General features: G+C 36.3%; 1 protein-coding gene across 7 annotated transcripts in view; it reads right to left on the bottom strand.

Annotated features, from left to right (window-relative positions):
* Positions 1-1,069: 1,069 nt before the first annotated feature.
* The window catches only part of LOC131593113 (bromodomain-containing protein 1-like), a 56,787-nt gene continuing 38,569 nt past the window's right edge, over positions 1,070-19,287 (bottom strand). For 3 of the 7 annotated variants that reach the window (XM_058865335.1, XM_058865336.1, XM_058865333.1), the window contains exons 9-13: positions 12,768-12,903; positions 11,482-11,609; positions 9,547-9,656; positions 7,365-7,519; positions 1,072-4,598 (exon numbers count right to left, since the gene is read on the bottom strand). In XM_058865335.1, coding sequence (XP_058721318.1) covers positions 4,415-4,598; positions 7,365-7,519; positions 9,547-9,656; positions 11,482-11,609; positions 12,768-12,903 — 713 coding nt within the window. In that variant the 3' untranslated portion in view covers positions 1,072-4,414. Of the gene's footprint in view, positions 4,599-7,364; positions 7,520-9,546; positions 9,657-11,481; positions 11,610-12,767; positions 12,904-17,980; positions 18,190-19,287 lie in introns of those variants that run through there. The other 4 variants (XM_058865334.1, XM_058865337.1, XM_058865339.1 and 1 more) reach the window with 4 other exon arrangements.

Here is a 19,287-nt window from a genome sequence, read left to right as displayed (position 1 = left end):
GGATGTGAAAATTCCTATCCTCATAAAGCTGGATGTGGACAGTAACCATCTCCTCAACAGAGTCAGGTGTGGAGGAGTGAAGGACCCAGTAACTGACCATGGGAGAGGAAGATGTGTGAGCATTCCTAACCCATCTTCTTAGGCTAAACCTACTTGGGACTGTTTCCAAGGAAGCTGAACAGAGACTACAATTACATCTCCCTAGAATTCAAAAAGGGTGCTAAGCTGGATGTGGACAGTAAATGTCTCCTCCATTTACATTTCACTTCCATATTTTTTATTACAGATATACTAGGATGAAAAAGTTTTTTCTCACATAGACATCAAACTTTACCCATATGATCAGAAGACTGAGATTAATTTATTTTATTCCCTTGCACACATCCTCAAGACAACCTCCCTTTGCCAGGCTGCAGGACAGAACAACTGTCTCATCTGGAACCTTCACCTTCAAACTTGAGTATTTCTGTTAATTGATGTGTTTGACTTGCACTGTGCTACCAGCAGCAACCACATCGGAGTCATTTTCTAACACTACATAATGCAACTGAGGAAAGAAAATCAACAATTAAATAGAAGTGTAAGAAGTTACTCATCTGTCACTTGGAATCAGACATGAGAGCCAGAAAATCCAGAGCAATTTGTCCTTTGTAGTAGCTCTAGTTAAAATTAAGCATTTCCAAATCGGCCCACTTGTAGCAAAAACGGAGAAAGCTACTTTTGATGGACTAGAAATACTAGAAGCAAAAAAGACTGTTCACAATCAGTAAGTTTAATAGCAGCATTTTGAAAATGAAAAACTGAATACTTATTTTGTGGATGCTGATGGTCTGTGTGCATTGCTCCCTCTAGTGTAAAAGACAGAAAATCACAACAAACATTCTCCAAAAAATCACTGAGGTCGGCAACAAACTTTTTTTTAAAAAAAACCCATTATTTTCTAGTCATTTTCCCCCTAAATATTTATAACATAATTGCTCATATTTTGATACAAGAAGACAGTTTCATATTTCGTTTTAACTGATGATGTAGGTCTCATGCTTGTATTAACAGGAAATGATCACACCAGAACTGAGAAGTGAATGTGCAAACTTACACCCTGTATTACAACTGTAACACTCCCCAAGAAGCTGACAAGACAGAAAGTGATGTTCCAGTTTTTCTCTCCACTAGAATACTAATTTCAACTCTATTTTGTTGTTATTACCATTGTAGAGGAACCTGGTCTAAAACACAGTGAAGTGCACTCCAGTATGCACGCACTCATCTGACCATTGTATCTGGCTAGGCCCCAGAATTTGGAAATACAGCAGCTTTGGAGCTCAGACTTCCTTTGCTAAGTAGATATAAAATCCATTCAAAACACCCAGTCACACCAAAGACTGCCAAGTCTGAGAAATTATTTTAAACTTTGACCCAATCTCAAGAGCCACTGGACGATACTGGACTTGACCACAAGAGAGTACGGGAACAGCAACTGACACTACTGTAACCTCCCCTCACAGGATCTGGGAAGAATTCCTGGGATTTCTTCTTCAGAGTTTCCACTGAACAAAATATTTTTCAGAACAAAAAATAAACGAGCCTTTCATGCCAGTACCATCAGAAGATGTAGTGTGCTGTCAGGATACTGACCAGGCTTCTTTAAATCAGTAAAGTTTTCCAGCTGATAATTCTCCTGAGTGCCTCAAAGATGAAGGCAGGACATTTTCCTTCTTCAAGAACTGAAGAAACTACCTCTGAAAGGAAAAATTTTAAGACTTGGAAGTCTGAGCAAAATTCAAACTAGAGCTTTCCCTGAAGATGTGATTTTAAAAAAAAATGTTCCAAAATAAGTAAATTAATGCTCTTTTTATTTTATGTAAAAGATGAGCTCTTTCCCCCCACTATGTTGCTAGTGTGTGAAGCAACTGAGAATGTAGGGAACATTCTGAACAATCATTTTGCAACTGTGCGTTTGTTTTTTTTACTGACACTTTGTATTTCACAGGTATCCACATTCTGATCATACAAGTACTGTCATCTTCCAACTTTTGTTGTAACTGCATTTCAGTTTTCAAAGGTCCAAGACAGAAAAAAGCCATTTCTCTGTGCACTAAAATAAGAACTGTTACCTAGTTTTACATAAAAAAATCTGAGAACATTTTGTGGAACCAGCCTGAAATAAAATCTGATGCAGCGTATTTTTTTAACACCTTTAACAGAGTCCTAATGATGACAAGTGGTTCTAGTGTCCCAACACTGTCCAAATTAGGCTCCATTCCCTTTAAAGATGATCATGATTGCACAGCAGATCCTTGAAATCATTATATTTAATGCGAACAACCAGATTTTAGTTTTTCTAACTGATGTGGCTGTTGTGGCCATCACAGCAGTATACCTCAGTGATGGTCCTTCCAGGGTACTTGCCATCACTGTTCTCCCTAAAGCTGTATCTGCTGTCAAGTCTGAGAAAACCACTTGCTTGATCATTTGTGAAATTTATCCAGCTCATCCCTAATTACCAGGGTCTATCACAGGCCACTGGTCTCAGCTAACTGGAAATACCTCCTATGCAAAGGACTCACTCAGTAAGGACAATGCTGGGTGCCACAGGAGAACATTCAGCTTCTTGGCCCAGTGCCTCTGGAACAGCTCAGTCACGGGGTAAGAAAATGGGCACTGCAGCAAAATCTCAGGGGCTAAATTCAGGACAAAATTTACAGTTGAGAAAGAAATTTTATTTCAAGCTTCTACGGGGGTATTACAAACAATAGAGAATAAAAACATTAAAAACTATTTAAAAAGTAATTGTCCCTTTAAAATAAAGATTCAAGCAGGTTTAACAATGAAGTATGCTATTCAATGAAGTTTTAAAAAAAAGATTTAAAAAGTATTGGTTTTGCTGTATTTGCTAATCCTTTATAAAAAAGCTGGGCATAAATACTTCGTGCATTCATATGCATTATTTGGTGTTTCATATTATATAACTTGGTACAGTATTTACGATATCACTGCAAAAGAGTTCAAACACAGTGCATTTATAAATAATGGAGCCATTATAAATCACATTGCAAACATACCTTGCCATTTTCATTGTTACAAATTCAGTATCTCAGTGAAGGTAGGAATAAAGTAGCTACAACAATCAATATCTTGACTTTATTTTTTTTCTTTTTAATATAAAAATGCAGTTCTGGAAACCCACCCTCCTTCTTCCCCCTGCCCAAACATAATGCTTTACTTCTTAAAAATAAAAATAAAGTACTAATTCTATATACATCACATGTACCATACAAAAATGTATCCAAAGTTTCTATTGCTACCAAAGTGTTCTAAATTAAAAGTTACATAAATCCCCTCATTGGAAACAAAAAATTACAAGTTACCAAAAAACCAAATTACACACAAACCATCGAGTTATTTTATACAATTTCCAATACATTTTTCTCCCAAAGCAAGTTGTCTTCTCATGTGCCTGTATAAAAATGCATATCAATATATTTGTCAATTTTATTTTTCATTATAAAGCAAATTAATACATTTTCTACAATAAATAAAACACAGGGAGGCACACATATCAACAAAATTAAACCAATGGGAGATAAATGGGATATGGTTTTGAAAGAAATAATGTGCTTGCAGGCTTTAAGCCAGGTTTGTTTAAAACAATAACAACCTTAAGTCATTTTGGGCAACAATGGAGTGTTTTTGGTGATTTGCAAGTGATGTACATAGTATATTTTTTATTGATGTCTTTCTCACAAAGTACCCTCCAAAATAACGCAACTTCCTTTCTTAAAATACATATTTGTAATTGTAAATTTACATCAATCTTAAATACGTGGTACTTTGTGCAAAGAGCAACAATTTACACAAACATTCAGAAGTCTTTTTCAGAAGCTACAGACCAAGGAAGAAATGATACAAGCAGCACCATACTGTATATGATTTAGGCAAACATCTATTTGATGCCATTTTGATATTAGGCTTTAAGATCCACTAAACACCTTAAGCTGGAAGATGGTGCTTAGGTAACTTAACCTCAGAAAGAAGGAAAAAAAAAATAAAAAGCATGGAAAAAACAAAAACCAATTCCCTCCCTAGCAAAATTATAAAAGGAATTAAGGAGCTACTTCTAAAATCAGAATAAGTTAAGTGTTGAATATACATTTATGTACAATTATGAACACTATGAACAAGACATTTTAACAGGTTTAGTGGAAAATCCTCCAATCTACAACACAATAAAATAATTAATCAATATGGCAATGGTGATATAGAAGAATTGCTCAACTATTTCAAGTTTGCAGAACTCAGCCACTGAATCAACAATTAAGGGGTTGTATCTTTAATACATTCTTTTAGACAAAGAGGCTCATTAGTAGAGTTCAAGTCTCTGTGGTATTTTTCATGCCTTGCTAGAGAATCTCTGTTAGTCAATATCACTGAAGTCACTGACTGGTTCTCCATGGACTCGGCTCAGGTGATTCATAGCACGATCAAAAGCAATTCTTACTGCTTTTCTTATGCTCGAGTTACGTCCTTCCATCATTTTTAACTTGTCTATGGTCTCATCTATCCCAAGGGGAACCATTTTGGATTTTGGAAGCCACTGCCTGTAAGAAAAGGGCAAAAAATAAATCCATTAAATATAGAATAAAGTCAAGAAGTCTGTCCAAAAATGTCAGGGCTGCTATGCCATGTTTCTCATATCACAGATCAGCTTTACCATCTTACACAAAACAATAAAACACCTTTTAAGATAGTGCTCACTTGCCTTAAATATTTAAAGAACATGAAATATTAAAAAAAGCTCTTCCATAAAACAGAATACATTCCAATTCAATGATATGTACTTAGTGATTAAGTATCAACAGAAAAAAATTAGCCTAAAATACTAATGCAGTTGCAGAATAGACAGCAGCAACTAACAGTGGACACGGGCTCAAGATTCACCTGACACAGTATTGTTTCTCTTCATTCTTTCCCTTCCATTACTACAAGGAGTTTTCAGATGATGGATTTTTGCCTTACATTTCAGGCACCTCAATTTATTCTTTATGGGGAAAGCTAAACTGGCAAGGAAGTTTTGCTTTAGCATGTTTTTACCCTGCAGTATGATATCCCACTAGCTCCGTGTTCAGGGTACTTTTCTGTTTTAAGCTCCTTAAATATCTTTAAATTCTAGGCATGGAGGAGTGATAATGGAAAAAATCTCCACATCCCATTCTTCTAGTTAAAGCATTCTAAATATTTTTAAAGTATAAATTAAATTTATGTCATTTTCATAAATCTTAATTGTAATCCTGTTTTCTGAAGTTACAGACATTAAGGAATACAAAAATTAGGTAAATTAATGAATATCTTTAAAATATGTTACTGTAGTCTGCAATCTCAATCCTGTAGAAGGCAGATGCCCTCCTTTTGTTTAAAAACATTAGTTTGGGAGACCATTTAAAGCCAAACCAACAGGAAATTAGAAAGTCAAATCTGAAAAAAAATTCTTTTAAATAAGTAAATTTGGCTATTGAAATAATTTCATTCTTTTAAAGGACTCTAACTAGAGTCTTATTGTATTGAGCACACACTGAAATAAAATGTGAAGAGTCAGTACAAGGACACAGTATGATAACAGCATGAAAAGCAGCAGTGTAACCATTATCAGTTTTAATACTGATCAAAGAAAGTTTTAAGAAGGTATTTTTAAAAGAAAGCTTTGCACGTTCTCCAGATACAAGCAGGGAGACGAAGAAGAAACAAATACGAAAATCCATAGGGGATAGACACTGGTATCACAGACTGAAGGTGACACACACCCTGCAGATGAATGAAAATCACAAACAGGGGTTTCCAGACTAAAAGAGACACAACAGAGACAGAATTATAACTGCCAAAATAATAACAATAAAAGAATCATTACCAAAACAAGTTGGTGGGGTCAGGGTGGAGGGGAGGAAAGGGGCTGGAAGAAGTATTGAGTCTTTTCCTGTCTATCTATGCAGAGTACCCATCAGAGACAACTTTGCACAATATTTACGTTCTTTAGGACTGCCTGCATATACAGACTAATCAGAAAAGTTTATGCTGCAGAGGACTCCCCAGATCAAGAAGCAATCAGAGCAATGATTAAGGAAGTGACCAGGAAAGACATGCATTACACTGGTGACACCAGTAAGAGAAAAAAATAAGAAACAGAATGCTGAATATGTTTAAATGCAGATGTTCTCTGCAAACAAAGGCAGAAGAATGCAAGAGCTAATGGCATCCTGAGCAACTGAAGAAAGATAATTATGAAGACGTAACAATTAATTAAGAAAATAACTGAAGAACACAGAAATTATGCAAAAAAATCTAAGGGGAAGAACAGCAAACATCAGTTCTAAATTTTGGGCAAGAATTTATTTAAATGATAGCGTACTGGCACAGAAGGAGTCAAGAGAATGGCAGCATCACTAGATGCCACATTTATACGTCATCTTCATCTTCACATTTATATGTCATAAATATCTTCAGATGATTATTCATCTGAAGAGGAAACTGACAGCTAAAAGCAAATTCAAGAGAAAAATGAGACATGGACATATTTAGTTAGCTTGACCTGTATGGAAACTAGGAGAGTGTCTACAGAGAACACAGGAAAAAAATAATAAGTTGATGAAAGGTAGATGAGAAGCTTCTATGCCTAGGAAAACCCCACCAGAAACAAAAACAACCCTAACAACCAAAAGAACACCAAAATATCTAGTGTGTCTCCCCCTATGTCCCCAGAAAATTCCCACCAGCCCTAAAACTGAAGGCCATGGGGGAGGGAAAGAGAATGTTTTGTTATGTGAATTATCCCCCTTCAGGCTTTACAGAGCATATTGCTGATGCCAAAATAACTAGAAATAGGGAAGGTTTAACGAAAAAAAGAAAAATTAGGAAAGGCTAAGAACTTCAAATGAAAGTGTTAATGAAGGATTTAACTAAACAGAGGTTAAAAATACAAAGAAAATGCACTTGAGCAGACTGGGAGGAGAGGTGTTGTAGTTCAGAAAGCAATGATGAAGAATGATACAGATAAATGTTACACTATAACTTTAAAAGACCTATGAAGCAATGAAGCAATTTCATCAGGTCAATAAATGAAAGTAGCTTGTAAATAAAGAAGACTAATAACTTATACTATTTTTTTCCAAACTGACAATAAAAAGGTATCTTTCAGTGATGATATATATCTTAGTCCAAATATAGACTCAAATATGAAATTTTAATCTTACAGTTTATACTTCCATAGGAATTATATCCATGGAAAAAAAATGTTCCAATTTTCTTCTAGATCAAAGGTACTGGTTTTTAAAATTTTAAGTCACTGCATCAAGCAATACATTTCAATAACATACCAACTTCTTTTATTGTCAAAAAATAGTACTAAGAATAGTTTCTCATCTGATTTGGTCTGCATTTGTTCTCCAATTTTCAGTACATCTAGAGGTGGCACTGGTATAGTAACACCATTGTGATGGCCAGCAACACGAGGCATCTTAGGGTCAATAATCTGTAAGAGAGAAGAAAGGATAGTTCCTCATATTTAAAATTATGTAATCCATTTTAAGAAGGTATTACAAAGTAAGTTAACACAAAATAAATAATGAACTAAACAATTACTGGATAAAACTGACTTTGTGTTACACACAACTTTCTGACATAAGCTGAACAGGCATAGAGGAGACCTAGTGGCATTTTTTGCCAGCATCAGTTCTTCTTAAAGTCCTATTTTAATTCCACTTAGTACAACCTTGAGACTGACAAGCAGGTTTTAGAATGAAAAAGTCAAACCAGGACTTCTAAAAGCTGTAACTGGCCTCAAATTTTGGTGTTTGAAATTCATATACCTGAAAGAACCACCCCATGTTACGCTGTTAAGTATTTCTGTAAAACACATGCTCCATATTCAAACTCTGGAGCAAAAATTTAAAAACAAAACCAAAAAAAGGTGTAACTTTCAAATATCTTGCATATCAAATGTAATGATTCAGCAAAACATGCAGTTACAGTCACAAAGTCTTTCTAAACAAAACTTGAGGGAGAGAGGGAATATGCTGCTAACATTAAACTAACCATTCTGATAGAAAAACTCCTTTGCAAGCAGCTCACAGCATTATGAAGAGCTTAGCTTCTACCCAAAGAAAGTTTTCTAATCCATGCCTGTTCCACCCATCTCCTACTCTACAAACTTCTGTTGTTTTTCCACCATCCACACTGGCACCAATCTTAATCCACAGTAAACTGACTTTGGGAAATAAATTAATAGAATGCTAATACTGTGGGGAGCTTGCAGAAATCAGAAGAATTTTCTTCTCTTGACAGAGGTTTAACTCCTCAAGTTGTCCCACTCTCAGAAACACCAATGCTGACATAAAGAAGGCAGCAGAAAAGGAACCATCTGGTCTTCCTCATCAGTTTAAATCTAGCGCTAACACCTTTCAAGAGACAATCATCAAATCATCAAATTTTCAGCATCTGATTCAAATGTATTTGAGTCCTATAATGTACCTCCAGAGGTTTTAACCTGACTCTGTATGATTACATTTCATGTTGTCCTTAGCACACACATATTAAATCGTGATTCTCCAGACTCGTATATAAATCAAGCCAGTGTATGAACAGTTCATTCCAGCCACTGAGTTTTTGTTTCTTTAATGCATTGCAGAATCAAGAGTATTTTTATACTCATTTTGCAACAGAAATAATAAATAATGTAGAAATTAAGACTACTGAGACAAGTACGCTGTTTTTAGCAGGGACAGAGACAATTTCTTTGCGGTAGGTACTATGGAGCTATGTTTCGGATTTGAGCTGAAAATGGCATTGACAGTATCAAGATGCTTTTGTTAATGCTGAGCAATGCTTATACATAGTCAAGGCCTTTTTCCCTTCTCACACTGCCCCACCAATGAGGAGGCTGGGGGTGCACAAGGAGTTGGGAGGGGACACAGCTGGGTCATCTGATCCCAACTGACCTTAGGGATATTTCCATCCCATATGGCATCATGCTCTGTATATAGAGCTGGGCGAAGGAGGAAGGTAGGGACGGCCAGTGTCATGGCGTTTGTCTTACCAAGCCAAATGTGATGAAGCCCTGTGTTCCTGGGGATGACTGAACACCTGCTGCCCATGGAAAGTGGTGAATGAATCTGCTTTGCTTGTGTGCACAGCTTTTGCTTTCCCTATTATTTCCCTATTGTCATTATCTCAACCACGAATTTTCTCACTGTGACTCTTTCAACTCTTCCCCCACCCATGGGGAACAGGCGAGTGGCTCCAGGAGGCTCAGCTGCTGTCTGGGTTAAACCGTGACACAGGAGTACTGCACATCTCAAAGGGCAGGCAGGGTAGCAGAAGTTACTGATTTAAAATATGACATTGCAATAACAGTACAAACTCAGTGCATGGTAAAGAGGGCAGAATAAGCCAACCTTTATTCAACCTGAATGGGAGTTTACCAATTACCTTAACTTTGCGCATGGTGTTTTTAGACCAGAAAGTCACTACTGTAGTACTTCTGGGAATCTGGGCACTTACCAGAGCTGGGTAAGAGGGATATCCACTGCATTTGGCCCATACTACTTTTAGAGGCTCAAGAACAGATGTTGCAGCATCAGTTGAAATCCACATACTGCTATGCCCAACTTCTAAGAACAAAGAAATACAAAATTAAAATGTTCCAGAATGAAACCTCAGACAAATCTGCATTTCTTGGTTTTCTAATCAATAGCTCATGATCCTTAGAATCCAAATACCAATAAAAACAAGGTAGTATTCATAAGAGCTCTTTACATGATATTACTACTTTATTCCAAGCCTACAGATAAAGAGTAAGGGTTTAGATGCTTCTAGAAATAGCATATCTTAAAACATCTAAGTTCTTAGGAAGTGTATTCCAAATTCCAATAATTCTTTCACTTTCAAAAAGCTCCAAAGAAAACATAAAATTATGGTACTTCAAATAACAGTTTCTTTTAGAACTGCGATGACAATCCTGTCACAGAGATGATGGTTTTGAAGATGCAAGTTGCATGGTACATATTTCCAAGTGCTGGATACCTAGATACCCACACTGAGATTAGCACCTGGTAATTTAACAGTACTACTCTGGTACACCTTTCTATTCTTATGCCTAAATTCTAACCTGTATTTTGATTTCTATTTATTTTTAACAAGTTTTTTTGGTTTCTCTGCCCTGCCCTTTCCTGCAGTCAAGTTCAAAAACATCAACAGGTTTCCAGGCAGCAGCACTATGGTTTTATTTCTTCTCAAAAAGCAGGGTAATGAACAACTGAGTTTATGTTACTGTGCACTTCTACCAGAATGCTCAATTATCTTCTCCACTGCTCAGCAATGGATTGAAGCCTGAGATGGGCTTAAGCCTTTCAGTCAACCAAAACCACAACTGATCCCCCCTTAGATACAGTCCAGAGACTGATCTGAAGACAGTGAGTTACACCCTAAAGATGAACTGGGGGTGGTGATCAACGGGGGAAAAGTTATCCAAGTTCATATGCTGTAAAGGTCAGGCAGCACTTCTTGTATGGGGAAACCTGGTACCAACATACAGTTCAGGGGCTGCAGCTGTACTTTCAGCAGTCAGGCAATACTTACTGCTGAGAGAAAATGCATTTCAAATGAGAATTGCTTATTTATAATGAAAGGTGGCATGCAGACATATGTTCTATCTCAACATTACAAAAATATACTAGGGAAAAAAGGTGATTTAAGACCATTTATAAGTAAAAATAGCAAATGGAAAGTGAAGTGATCACATAACAAAAAATTAGTTCAATCATTCTGCACAGTAAGTTCTATTTCTCTGCTCTGTTAGTAACAGTTTGTAAATTTCTAACATGTTAGTTAGAAAGAGCCATGAGGGTTTCAATTAATTCATCCTTCATTTACAGACTGCTTAAAAAAAATATGTATGTAGAACTACATCTCGTACATAAAAACCTCTTCTTCAGGACAGCTAACAAGAAAGAGCTACACTATTCTCAGCTGCAAAGAAAATGGTATTTTAATGATGAATAGGAAATCATACACAAGCTGATAGATGCATGCAGCCAGACTCAAAGACTTTGCAGGTGTATAAACAAGTAAGAGTCTTATAATTCTTCCTAGTCAGAATTTATTCCACATGGTAGTAAGGGGTTACTAATCTAGCACATGATTACTAATTTTGTTTTACAAGATCTGTAAAAGAAAAGTCATCTACTCTTTTTATTTCCTCAAGCAAGGAGAGAAAATTAATCAAAATACTATTTGTCAGTATACTATCTGTCAGATACTATTCTTTTAGAAGTTTTTAAAGTGTCAAAAGCAGAATTCAGTAGTTTCTGGAAGGATATCAACAACACTCTCAGAAGGCTTAATGTATTTAAGCAGTAAAAATAAGCATGTTAGAATCTGGCAAATAAATTAACAAAATTATACAATACTATTAAGAATTCAATTATTTATAGTTACCAGCTGCAATTCTTGCTGCTTTGGCATAGTTTCCATTTTCAATGCATGATATCAGTTCACTTCGATCTTCCAGTGTGTGTCTCCGTATCAGGGCAGGTTTACCTTTACCACACTTCGGTAGACTGAAACTACAAAAGTATTAATATTAAAACCACTATTTGATAATTAACATTGTTCACTATAAATCAACATTTTGAACAGGAATTTAAATTTCATTAGTAAAGAGTAAAATTAGTGGAGCAAGCTCTAAAAATATTTTGAGTAACAAATACAAACAACATAAAAGCCAAAGCCCTGATTATTTTCATACACAGAATTGTGCAGTTATCAGCAAAGACAGTTCCACTGCTCCAACAGTTCTACTACATAGAAAACACAACTATTCTCTAATTTCTCACTACAAATTCCAGTCTTTCAATTGTGAAATGTCTCTACTCAAAATGTGAAAATTGTTCTCTGCACACTTGAGTTTTCTTCAAGAAATCTTAAAATAGAATCTGAACAATTTTACTGACAATTTGATCTATAATATCACATTTAGAATAGATGCCATATTAAATTTTCTTTCTTTCTGGAAGCCTGTTCAAACATGACTGCATTAACACCATTCCCTTAACCTGAACACATGAATACAGTCCTCTTTTTCTGTCTAACAGATTTACCCTATACTCTCCTGTATGTCCCTTCCTCATAGCCCAGGACTGGAGACAGCTACCTTTCACCCAGAGATTAGTGTTCTTTCAGAAAATGCACCATTGGTGATGGAGACATCAGTGGTGGCAGAGATGTCTGTTCTGACAGTCCTGTCTTTAACAACAGACTCCATGGAGAGGAAGCCAAGACTTGGTACAGAGTTACTATCATCACTGTAGTACCCTACCAGCAACCTACAGTTCCAAAGCTGTTGAACTACCTTTTCTGTGTACAAGACTCTGCTTTGTAAGTTGCTTCTCTCTTGTCCTCAGAAAAATAAACACATTTTTAGTGTTCTGGATTAGGGAAGTAGGATAGGAAGCCAAGACACTATATGCAAAAACATATCTGCATCTTTACAGAGCAAGAGAAGCACAGTCAGTTGAAAAATGTAACTGCCTGGATATGCAATAACCTGAATGCAACAGATGGATCCCAGCAATCCTGAAAGATATCTCAGTTCTGATGTAACTGAGAAAACTGAAACACACTCTTTTTCCCAGAATTTATGCAATCCTCCAACACGGGTCACAGGCACTACAGAAAACTGATATATCCAGTCTCAAATCTGCATTTTGTATTTACAGTTTTACCTTGAGTTACACAAGAGACTGTTACTAGATGAAATACTAGATTCTGATGCACAGCGGCGACGAGGTTCAACTTTTCTTCCTGGAGTATCATCTAATGCTCTCTCTTTACTTTCATCTCCAAAACCATTTGACAGACCTGCAGCATAACACAGAAAATAAACTGCATCAAACTGGAAACCACACCATTTTCATTAACAACTTTTTGTATTCACACAATAAATCATTATTGTTTTGTCCTTCAGGTGTGATGAAAAAGAACATGAATATTAACAAAATATGTAATTTCAAGGAAGTATTATAAATAGAAAGTTCCTGTTGTCCAGATTTTAAAGACAGAATACAGCTTTAGGTAAGGTACAAAAAAAAAAAAAAAAAAAAAAAATGCAGAGAGTGCAATATGGGAAATACTAAATGGACTAGCAAATCAGTCTTTGCAGTAATGTTTCCAGCTATTAAAACAACCACTCTGCAAAAGCTAAGTAGAAAAAACCCCCCAAAAATAAAATGCTACAAATAAAGCAGATTACCAAGTCAACAAAAGGCTTATTTGAATGCAATGCTGTAATCATTAAAATCTTTTCAAACACTCTAAGTAAAAACTGGTATGTATTTATTCATGACACTATCTAATTCTTCCTGATAGTCTTTCCATTTTAAATTCAGGCTGACTGACACAATGATGACCGTTTTCTGTCACCAATAATCAACAATACACATGGTACTGTTTTTAATTAGCTTTCCCCTAAGACATGTTTATATACATCAAAGGATATTACATTTTAATTCCATAATTGTAATGAAAACATTAAAAAGGCTTTTATATCACAATCTACTTATTTGATGGGCTGTTGCCAATCCTGCTCTGGGTTTGCTATACAAACAGTTTAGTCCTTATTAAGCCATTTCTATACTTGATTAAAGAGGCAAATGAAAAGTTCTAAGACAGCATTCTGAACACTTTCCAGGATGTGTGGGAGTGTGTGTGGAGGTATGGACATTAGGACTAACAAGGAAAGAATCCAAGAGAGACTCTACAATACAATCAGAAATGTGCTCACTAAAAAAGGCAAATGGTACAGGCCTGCAGTTAGCTACTGCAAACTGCAGCCTACAAAATTTTAAAACAAATTCAATTCTGAGCACGCCGCTTGCAACACAAGAAAGAGCTACCCATCCCAGCCATCCTTACCACTACCAAAGGCTTGAAGGTTATCAGGATCGTTGTACATTCAGACACAGTCAAACTAGGTGATGTAACTTCACATTCCCCTCCAGAGAGCTTTGTACTATAAAACAATTATGGCAGAACTCCCTTTACTAATTCTTCCAGTCTGTTTGCTACAAAGACCTCTGCAAAGCAGGCTGATAACTAAGGAACCTGAGCTTAGCAAGTTACTTTGTACAATCCAGTAATTTTTCAAGCATTTTCATACAGTGACTTATGGGGTTTTCCCCTCCACCCCAGGAGACCTTCCATTTGGATTATTAACACAATTTTAGATTTTTAAGAGAAAAAGGAGCATATTTGTTCAAGGTTCTGAAATATTTACATAATAAGCATTCTCTTTCATTGTCATTTAGTTTACACTGTAAATATTCATTCAAGAGTCGTTGTTTTGTAACTCCTACATTTGCCTTTGATTTCCCATAGCAGAAAAATTATAAAGGTAGCATTGTCCTGAGTGTCAAGCACACAACTATTAATCAGTGCTTTTTATTGATCTTGTTCTCACTCTCAGCAAGTTGATGAAAATATCTGCAGATTAAGGAGGAGTTGGGTCTAAGACTGTGCTGAAACAGAGTATGCTTTATGAAAAAGTGTATAGGGGAATTTAAGTTATCACAATACATTTTGCATGGCATTTGAAATGAAAAGCTAAAAAAAACATTCTGCAAAGGACATCTCTTACGTCTCTGCAAAAAATGTTTTACTCTTCAATATCCTGTCAGACTTATCTTTTAAGTGAGGTATATAAACTGTTTTGTTTTCATCCTGCCACAAGCTGGAGACACATGACTCAAGTTATCACTCAGGCATCTAGCTAATGTGAAGCAGCTATCAGCAGAAACAAGTAAGACCATAGACTGAATTTTAAACAGGAAGACAGATCAAGTAATGATTGCTGCTAGAACAAGGGCACAGTTCAGGTTCCCAATGGACTGTGGAAGTGTAAAAAGAAGTACCTGTATTGTAAGGGCATGTGAAAAACATTTAACCATATATAAGCCAAATGTGACTTGGATGCTTATTTCTGCATACACTGGTTTTGTATGTACATGCACATCCAGGACAAAAGGGCTTCATATTTTCATTATTTCAATCAGTTTATGACTGTGCTGTCATCAAATGTATATTTTGGCACTCTCAGTCCCTGGCAATAGTGTTGTCTCATCGTAAACAAGTCAGTACAGAGAAATATGTGATTACGTTAAGGAGCCAGTTTTCAGCAATGCACTGGACAAAGTAACCACGTGATTGCCGGATTGCTGAAGTTAAGAAATGAGGGATACAACAGAAACATTCAACTATAGCAATGGAGACAGCTCTCTGAAGTGACAGTTCAGCCTTATTCTAGTTTAAATATAAACTCTGAGTTCAATGACTCATTTAATTCACTTCAGATTACAGTAAAAGATGTTTTATCAATCTGTAGAATGGTTACCAACAGTGGTGTCCTGGTTTCTGCTGGGATAGAGCAAATTTTGCTCTGAGTAGCTGATACAGTGATATATTTTGATTTAGTGTAAGAATAATGTTGATAATACAGTGATGTTTGAGTTGATGAGTAGTGCTGACATTAGGTCAAGTACTTTTCAGTGTCTCATGCTCTGCCAGTGAGCAGGTGTATTTGCCTCCCAGCAAGAAGCTGGGAGGGAGCATGGCCAGGACAGCTGATGCAAACTGGCCGAAAGGATATTCCACACCACAGAGTGCCACACACCATAGATAAACTGATGGGAGTTGGCTGGGAGGGGCTGATCATGACTGGGGGAGAGGGTTGGGCATTGGTTAGTGTGCGCTACGCAACAGAGCATTGTGTGTCACTGGTTTCTCTTGGGTTTCATTCCTTTTTTTTATTATTACTATTGTATTTTACTTTGCTTCGATTATTAAACTGTTCTTATCTCAACCCAGAGGTTTTACCTTTTTCTGATTCTCATCCTCATCCCACTGTGGGGAGGGAGGAGTGGGGAAGTGAAGAGTGGCCAGGTGGTACTTGGTTGTCCGCTGGAATTAAACTACAGCAAATTGGGAAAAAAACCCAAGACACTTTTAACAACAAAGGAATCCTAAAGTGCAAAATAATTTAGAGCTTCCCAGACATATTTCTCTCTTGCTTGTGGAAGTATGAAAAAACAAAGAACATGCAAGCTATCTGCAGAAGTAATTTTCCTGAGCATCAAGCCCCAAATGACAGGAGCTTACACAATCCATGAGACTCCAGTTTACACAGTTCATGTTTCAGAAGTTATAAGGAATAGGCATTATTTTAAGAAGGGAAAATCTCAAGGCTTATTTTACACAAAACACTCTCATATCTAGTCATAGATGAAGCAGCTCACAAGTGACCTTGTAACTTGCCAGAAAAAAAGGAAGCGGTAAAATCTAAGTGCTTTATGGTAGTAGCACTGATGTGCAAAAATAGATCCAATGTACTACACAATTTGGTTTCTGTTATATCATCACAAGACTATTTCCTACCATGAATCATGAAACACTCAATGTCCTGTAGCTGCTAGAGTGAAATTAAAGATCTCCATTTGCTTTAAGGAACTTGCATTTTATTGAATCAGTAGATATAACTAAGAAGGCCAAATAAAGAAAATCCATGAGACATAACTCCTCCTGCTTGTAACTTTCCAAAAGCTCATGACTTTTTTATATCAAATGAGCTTTATCTACAGTCATGGTGTGAAATTTTATGTAACTTCTTACACATATTGCCACTGAATGACAATCCTCCTCTTCCCCCAAAAGTCCTAAAGATCAAACTAAAAGCCTTTAATTAGTGGTTCATTTACTTTACTTTTCATCTCTGTTCTTGAGTTTCTTCAAAAAAGCAGTCCACTCTCAGGAAGCAGAACTTAACTTTTTTGAATTAGAAAGGGAATTCTCAAACAATGAAGTCTGCTATCAATCTTAAATGCAGGGTTACTGCCATTTCTAATCTTCAGCTCAACTTCAATGTACATGGAAAATTTTCTGCCTTGCCAATTATGGCATAACACAACCATTTTGAAAAAAAAAAATCATAACTAAGAAGAAGAAGAAAAGTAAGGCAAAGATGATCAGCCTGATACTTTTCCACAGGTCTCTCACTGCACTGAAAACTGTATTTATCAGGGAAAGTTTTAACTTTTTCTCAACAATGCCAGTTTGTTCTTAAGCTGCAATTAAAACTTTCACTGACTACCTACACATCAAGCAAGTTAGAATCCTGTTGCCCATACTAAATTAAAGGAAGCAGGAAAAGGTAATTTCCAAAAGAGAGCAGAAATTAGGAAAACATGGTAGAGGAACAAAGCTCAGTATAGGCCAAAGAGCAGCACAGCATGTCCATGAATGTACAAAATGCTGCCCCAGAATACAGAACTGTACATTTCAGACTGTAATCACATCTTACAGTTCTGCTGAAACAAAAAGCAGCAGAACTTGAATGAAATTATTCTAAAGCAATTAAAACTGTACTATGTGTGGCCTGGTTCAAAACCAAGCACATCCAAATGTAAGATGAAGTGCTCTCCTAAAACTAGAACTGAAGGGCTAAGATTTAACCAATAAAAAAAACAGGAGCATTCAAAAAATTACTGCAAACAGTGCACCAGCACTTCTACAACACTATTTAGTCTTGTTTTCAGTAGTGACTTGTGCACTTACCCAGAACAAGTGATGTTACTCCTCGTTAAAATATATATGTAGTAGAGGAAAATCTGTATTTTATTAAAAAAAAAACCCACATTTTTTTCTTGGTAGGTTTCACTTCTCCAAGGATGATGAGACTGGGTTTTTTTGGGGAAGGGAAGAGGTTGGAGATGTAGCATTCTTAGCTAATCTGCTCTCACCAAACATGTTCTGGGAATAAGAATGCTGGGACTGGTAAAACTCTGAGACCAATCTGTGTCACATATACTACAACACGTACATCTTTGTAACTTACGGAAATGGGGCAATATATTGAATGAAGAGCATAGTTTCATATATGTCAAAGACTTCCTCCAAGAGTGTTCATTTCTATTTGTTTTTTGTTTTAAGGATGGCTGGTGTCTCCAACATGATCCAAATTAATTACTTCAAATGTAATTGTCTTTCTGCGTTCCAAAATGATCATTTAATTGAACTCCATTCCGTGTTGAGGATAATAGAAAATAATTAGGATCCAAAGAGATAAATACCCAGCATGTTATTAGTTAATATGAGAACCTGGAAGACAGTGAAAAAGCCATTAAGTCACTCTGAAAGGAAACAGAGCTTTCAAATAAATAAGCCATCCTTACAGTAGTGTCCAGAGACCGTGAGTATGACACAGGTGTCCCATATATTCTGTCACTAAAACCTAAGCTTTCTAAAGGGACAATCTAATTAAGTTTCACTTTGATGCAGGCCTCTTTCTTGAAAAAGAAAATACTGAAAGTCATCGAAAACACAGAATACAACCTCCAAGTGCATGATATGTATCAAGAACACAGTTTAGAAATGTGTCTAAAAATATCTCCAGTAAGAGTAAGAAAGGGGATGTCACTGATTTAGGGGGATTTATATATACAGATAAGCACACACAAGATAACGGAACACTTGAAGGTAATAAATCACCAAAAGTTACTGTACACTTAAAAACGCAAACCTTGGAAACGGGCAGAAACAAGAAGGCATCCACTGAGTTTTTATGTCAAAAGAGCCTAAGACCTTGAGAGTAACTCTTTAAATGTTACTTCAAACAGTAAATTCTAGAGTGCTGTACAAGTATTAAACACAATTCTTCTTTTCAGAATACACAGATGAATATCAGAGCACATCAAAGCTTCTTGCGCTTAAAACAGTCTTCAGCATACAGACAAAATGGAAGCCAGTTACTCAAAGACTACAAAGCCTGGTGTGAAGAGTCCCCTTGGAAATAAAGCTTTTAAAATGTGCTTACAACTTGGTCATGGCTAAAGACAGCAAAGATAGCTCAACATAAGCTTCCATGATGTGGCACCTATACAATAAACAGAGGCACCTTTCAAGATCCTAACCAGAAAACGTTAACCTTTAAAGGTTTAAGTGATACAGAACAAATACAGTTTGGTGGCTCAATGAATGAACGGCCTGTTTGATGGGTGCCAAAAGAATGCCAAAGAATTCATCCTTTAACTACTAATTTTCTACAGTTCTGAGAATAAGATGTGTCTCTGTCAAAGCAGATGAGACTCTGATAGAACAGCAAAATCCGATTTACAAAACAGAAAGGAAAACTAACCAGCATTTAATAGCTACAGCTTCTATAAGGTAAGGATCATATGCTGCTCTGCCCTACAACAG

The sequence above is a fragment of the Poecile atricapillus genome, chromosome Z (genome assembly GCF_030490865.1).
Source record: "Poecile atricapillus isolate bPoeAtr1 chromosome Z, bPoeAtr1.hap1, whole genome shotgun sequence".
NCBI lineage: Eukaryota > Metazoa > Chordata > Aves > Passeriformes > Paridae > Poecile > Poecile atricapillus.
Note: the sequence above shows the minus strand (reverse complement) of the source record. Positions and strands in the feature narration are given on the sequence as shown.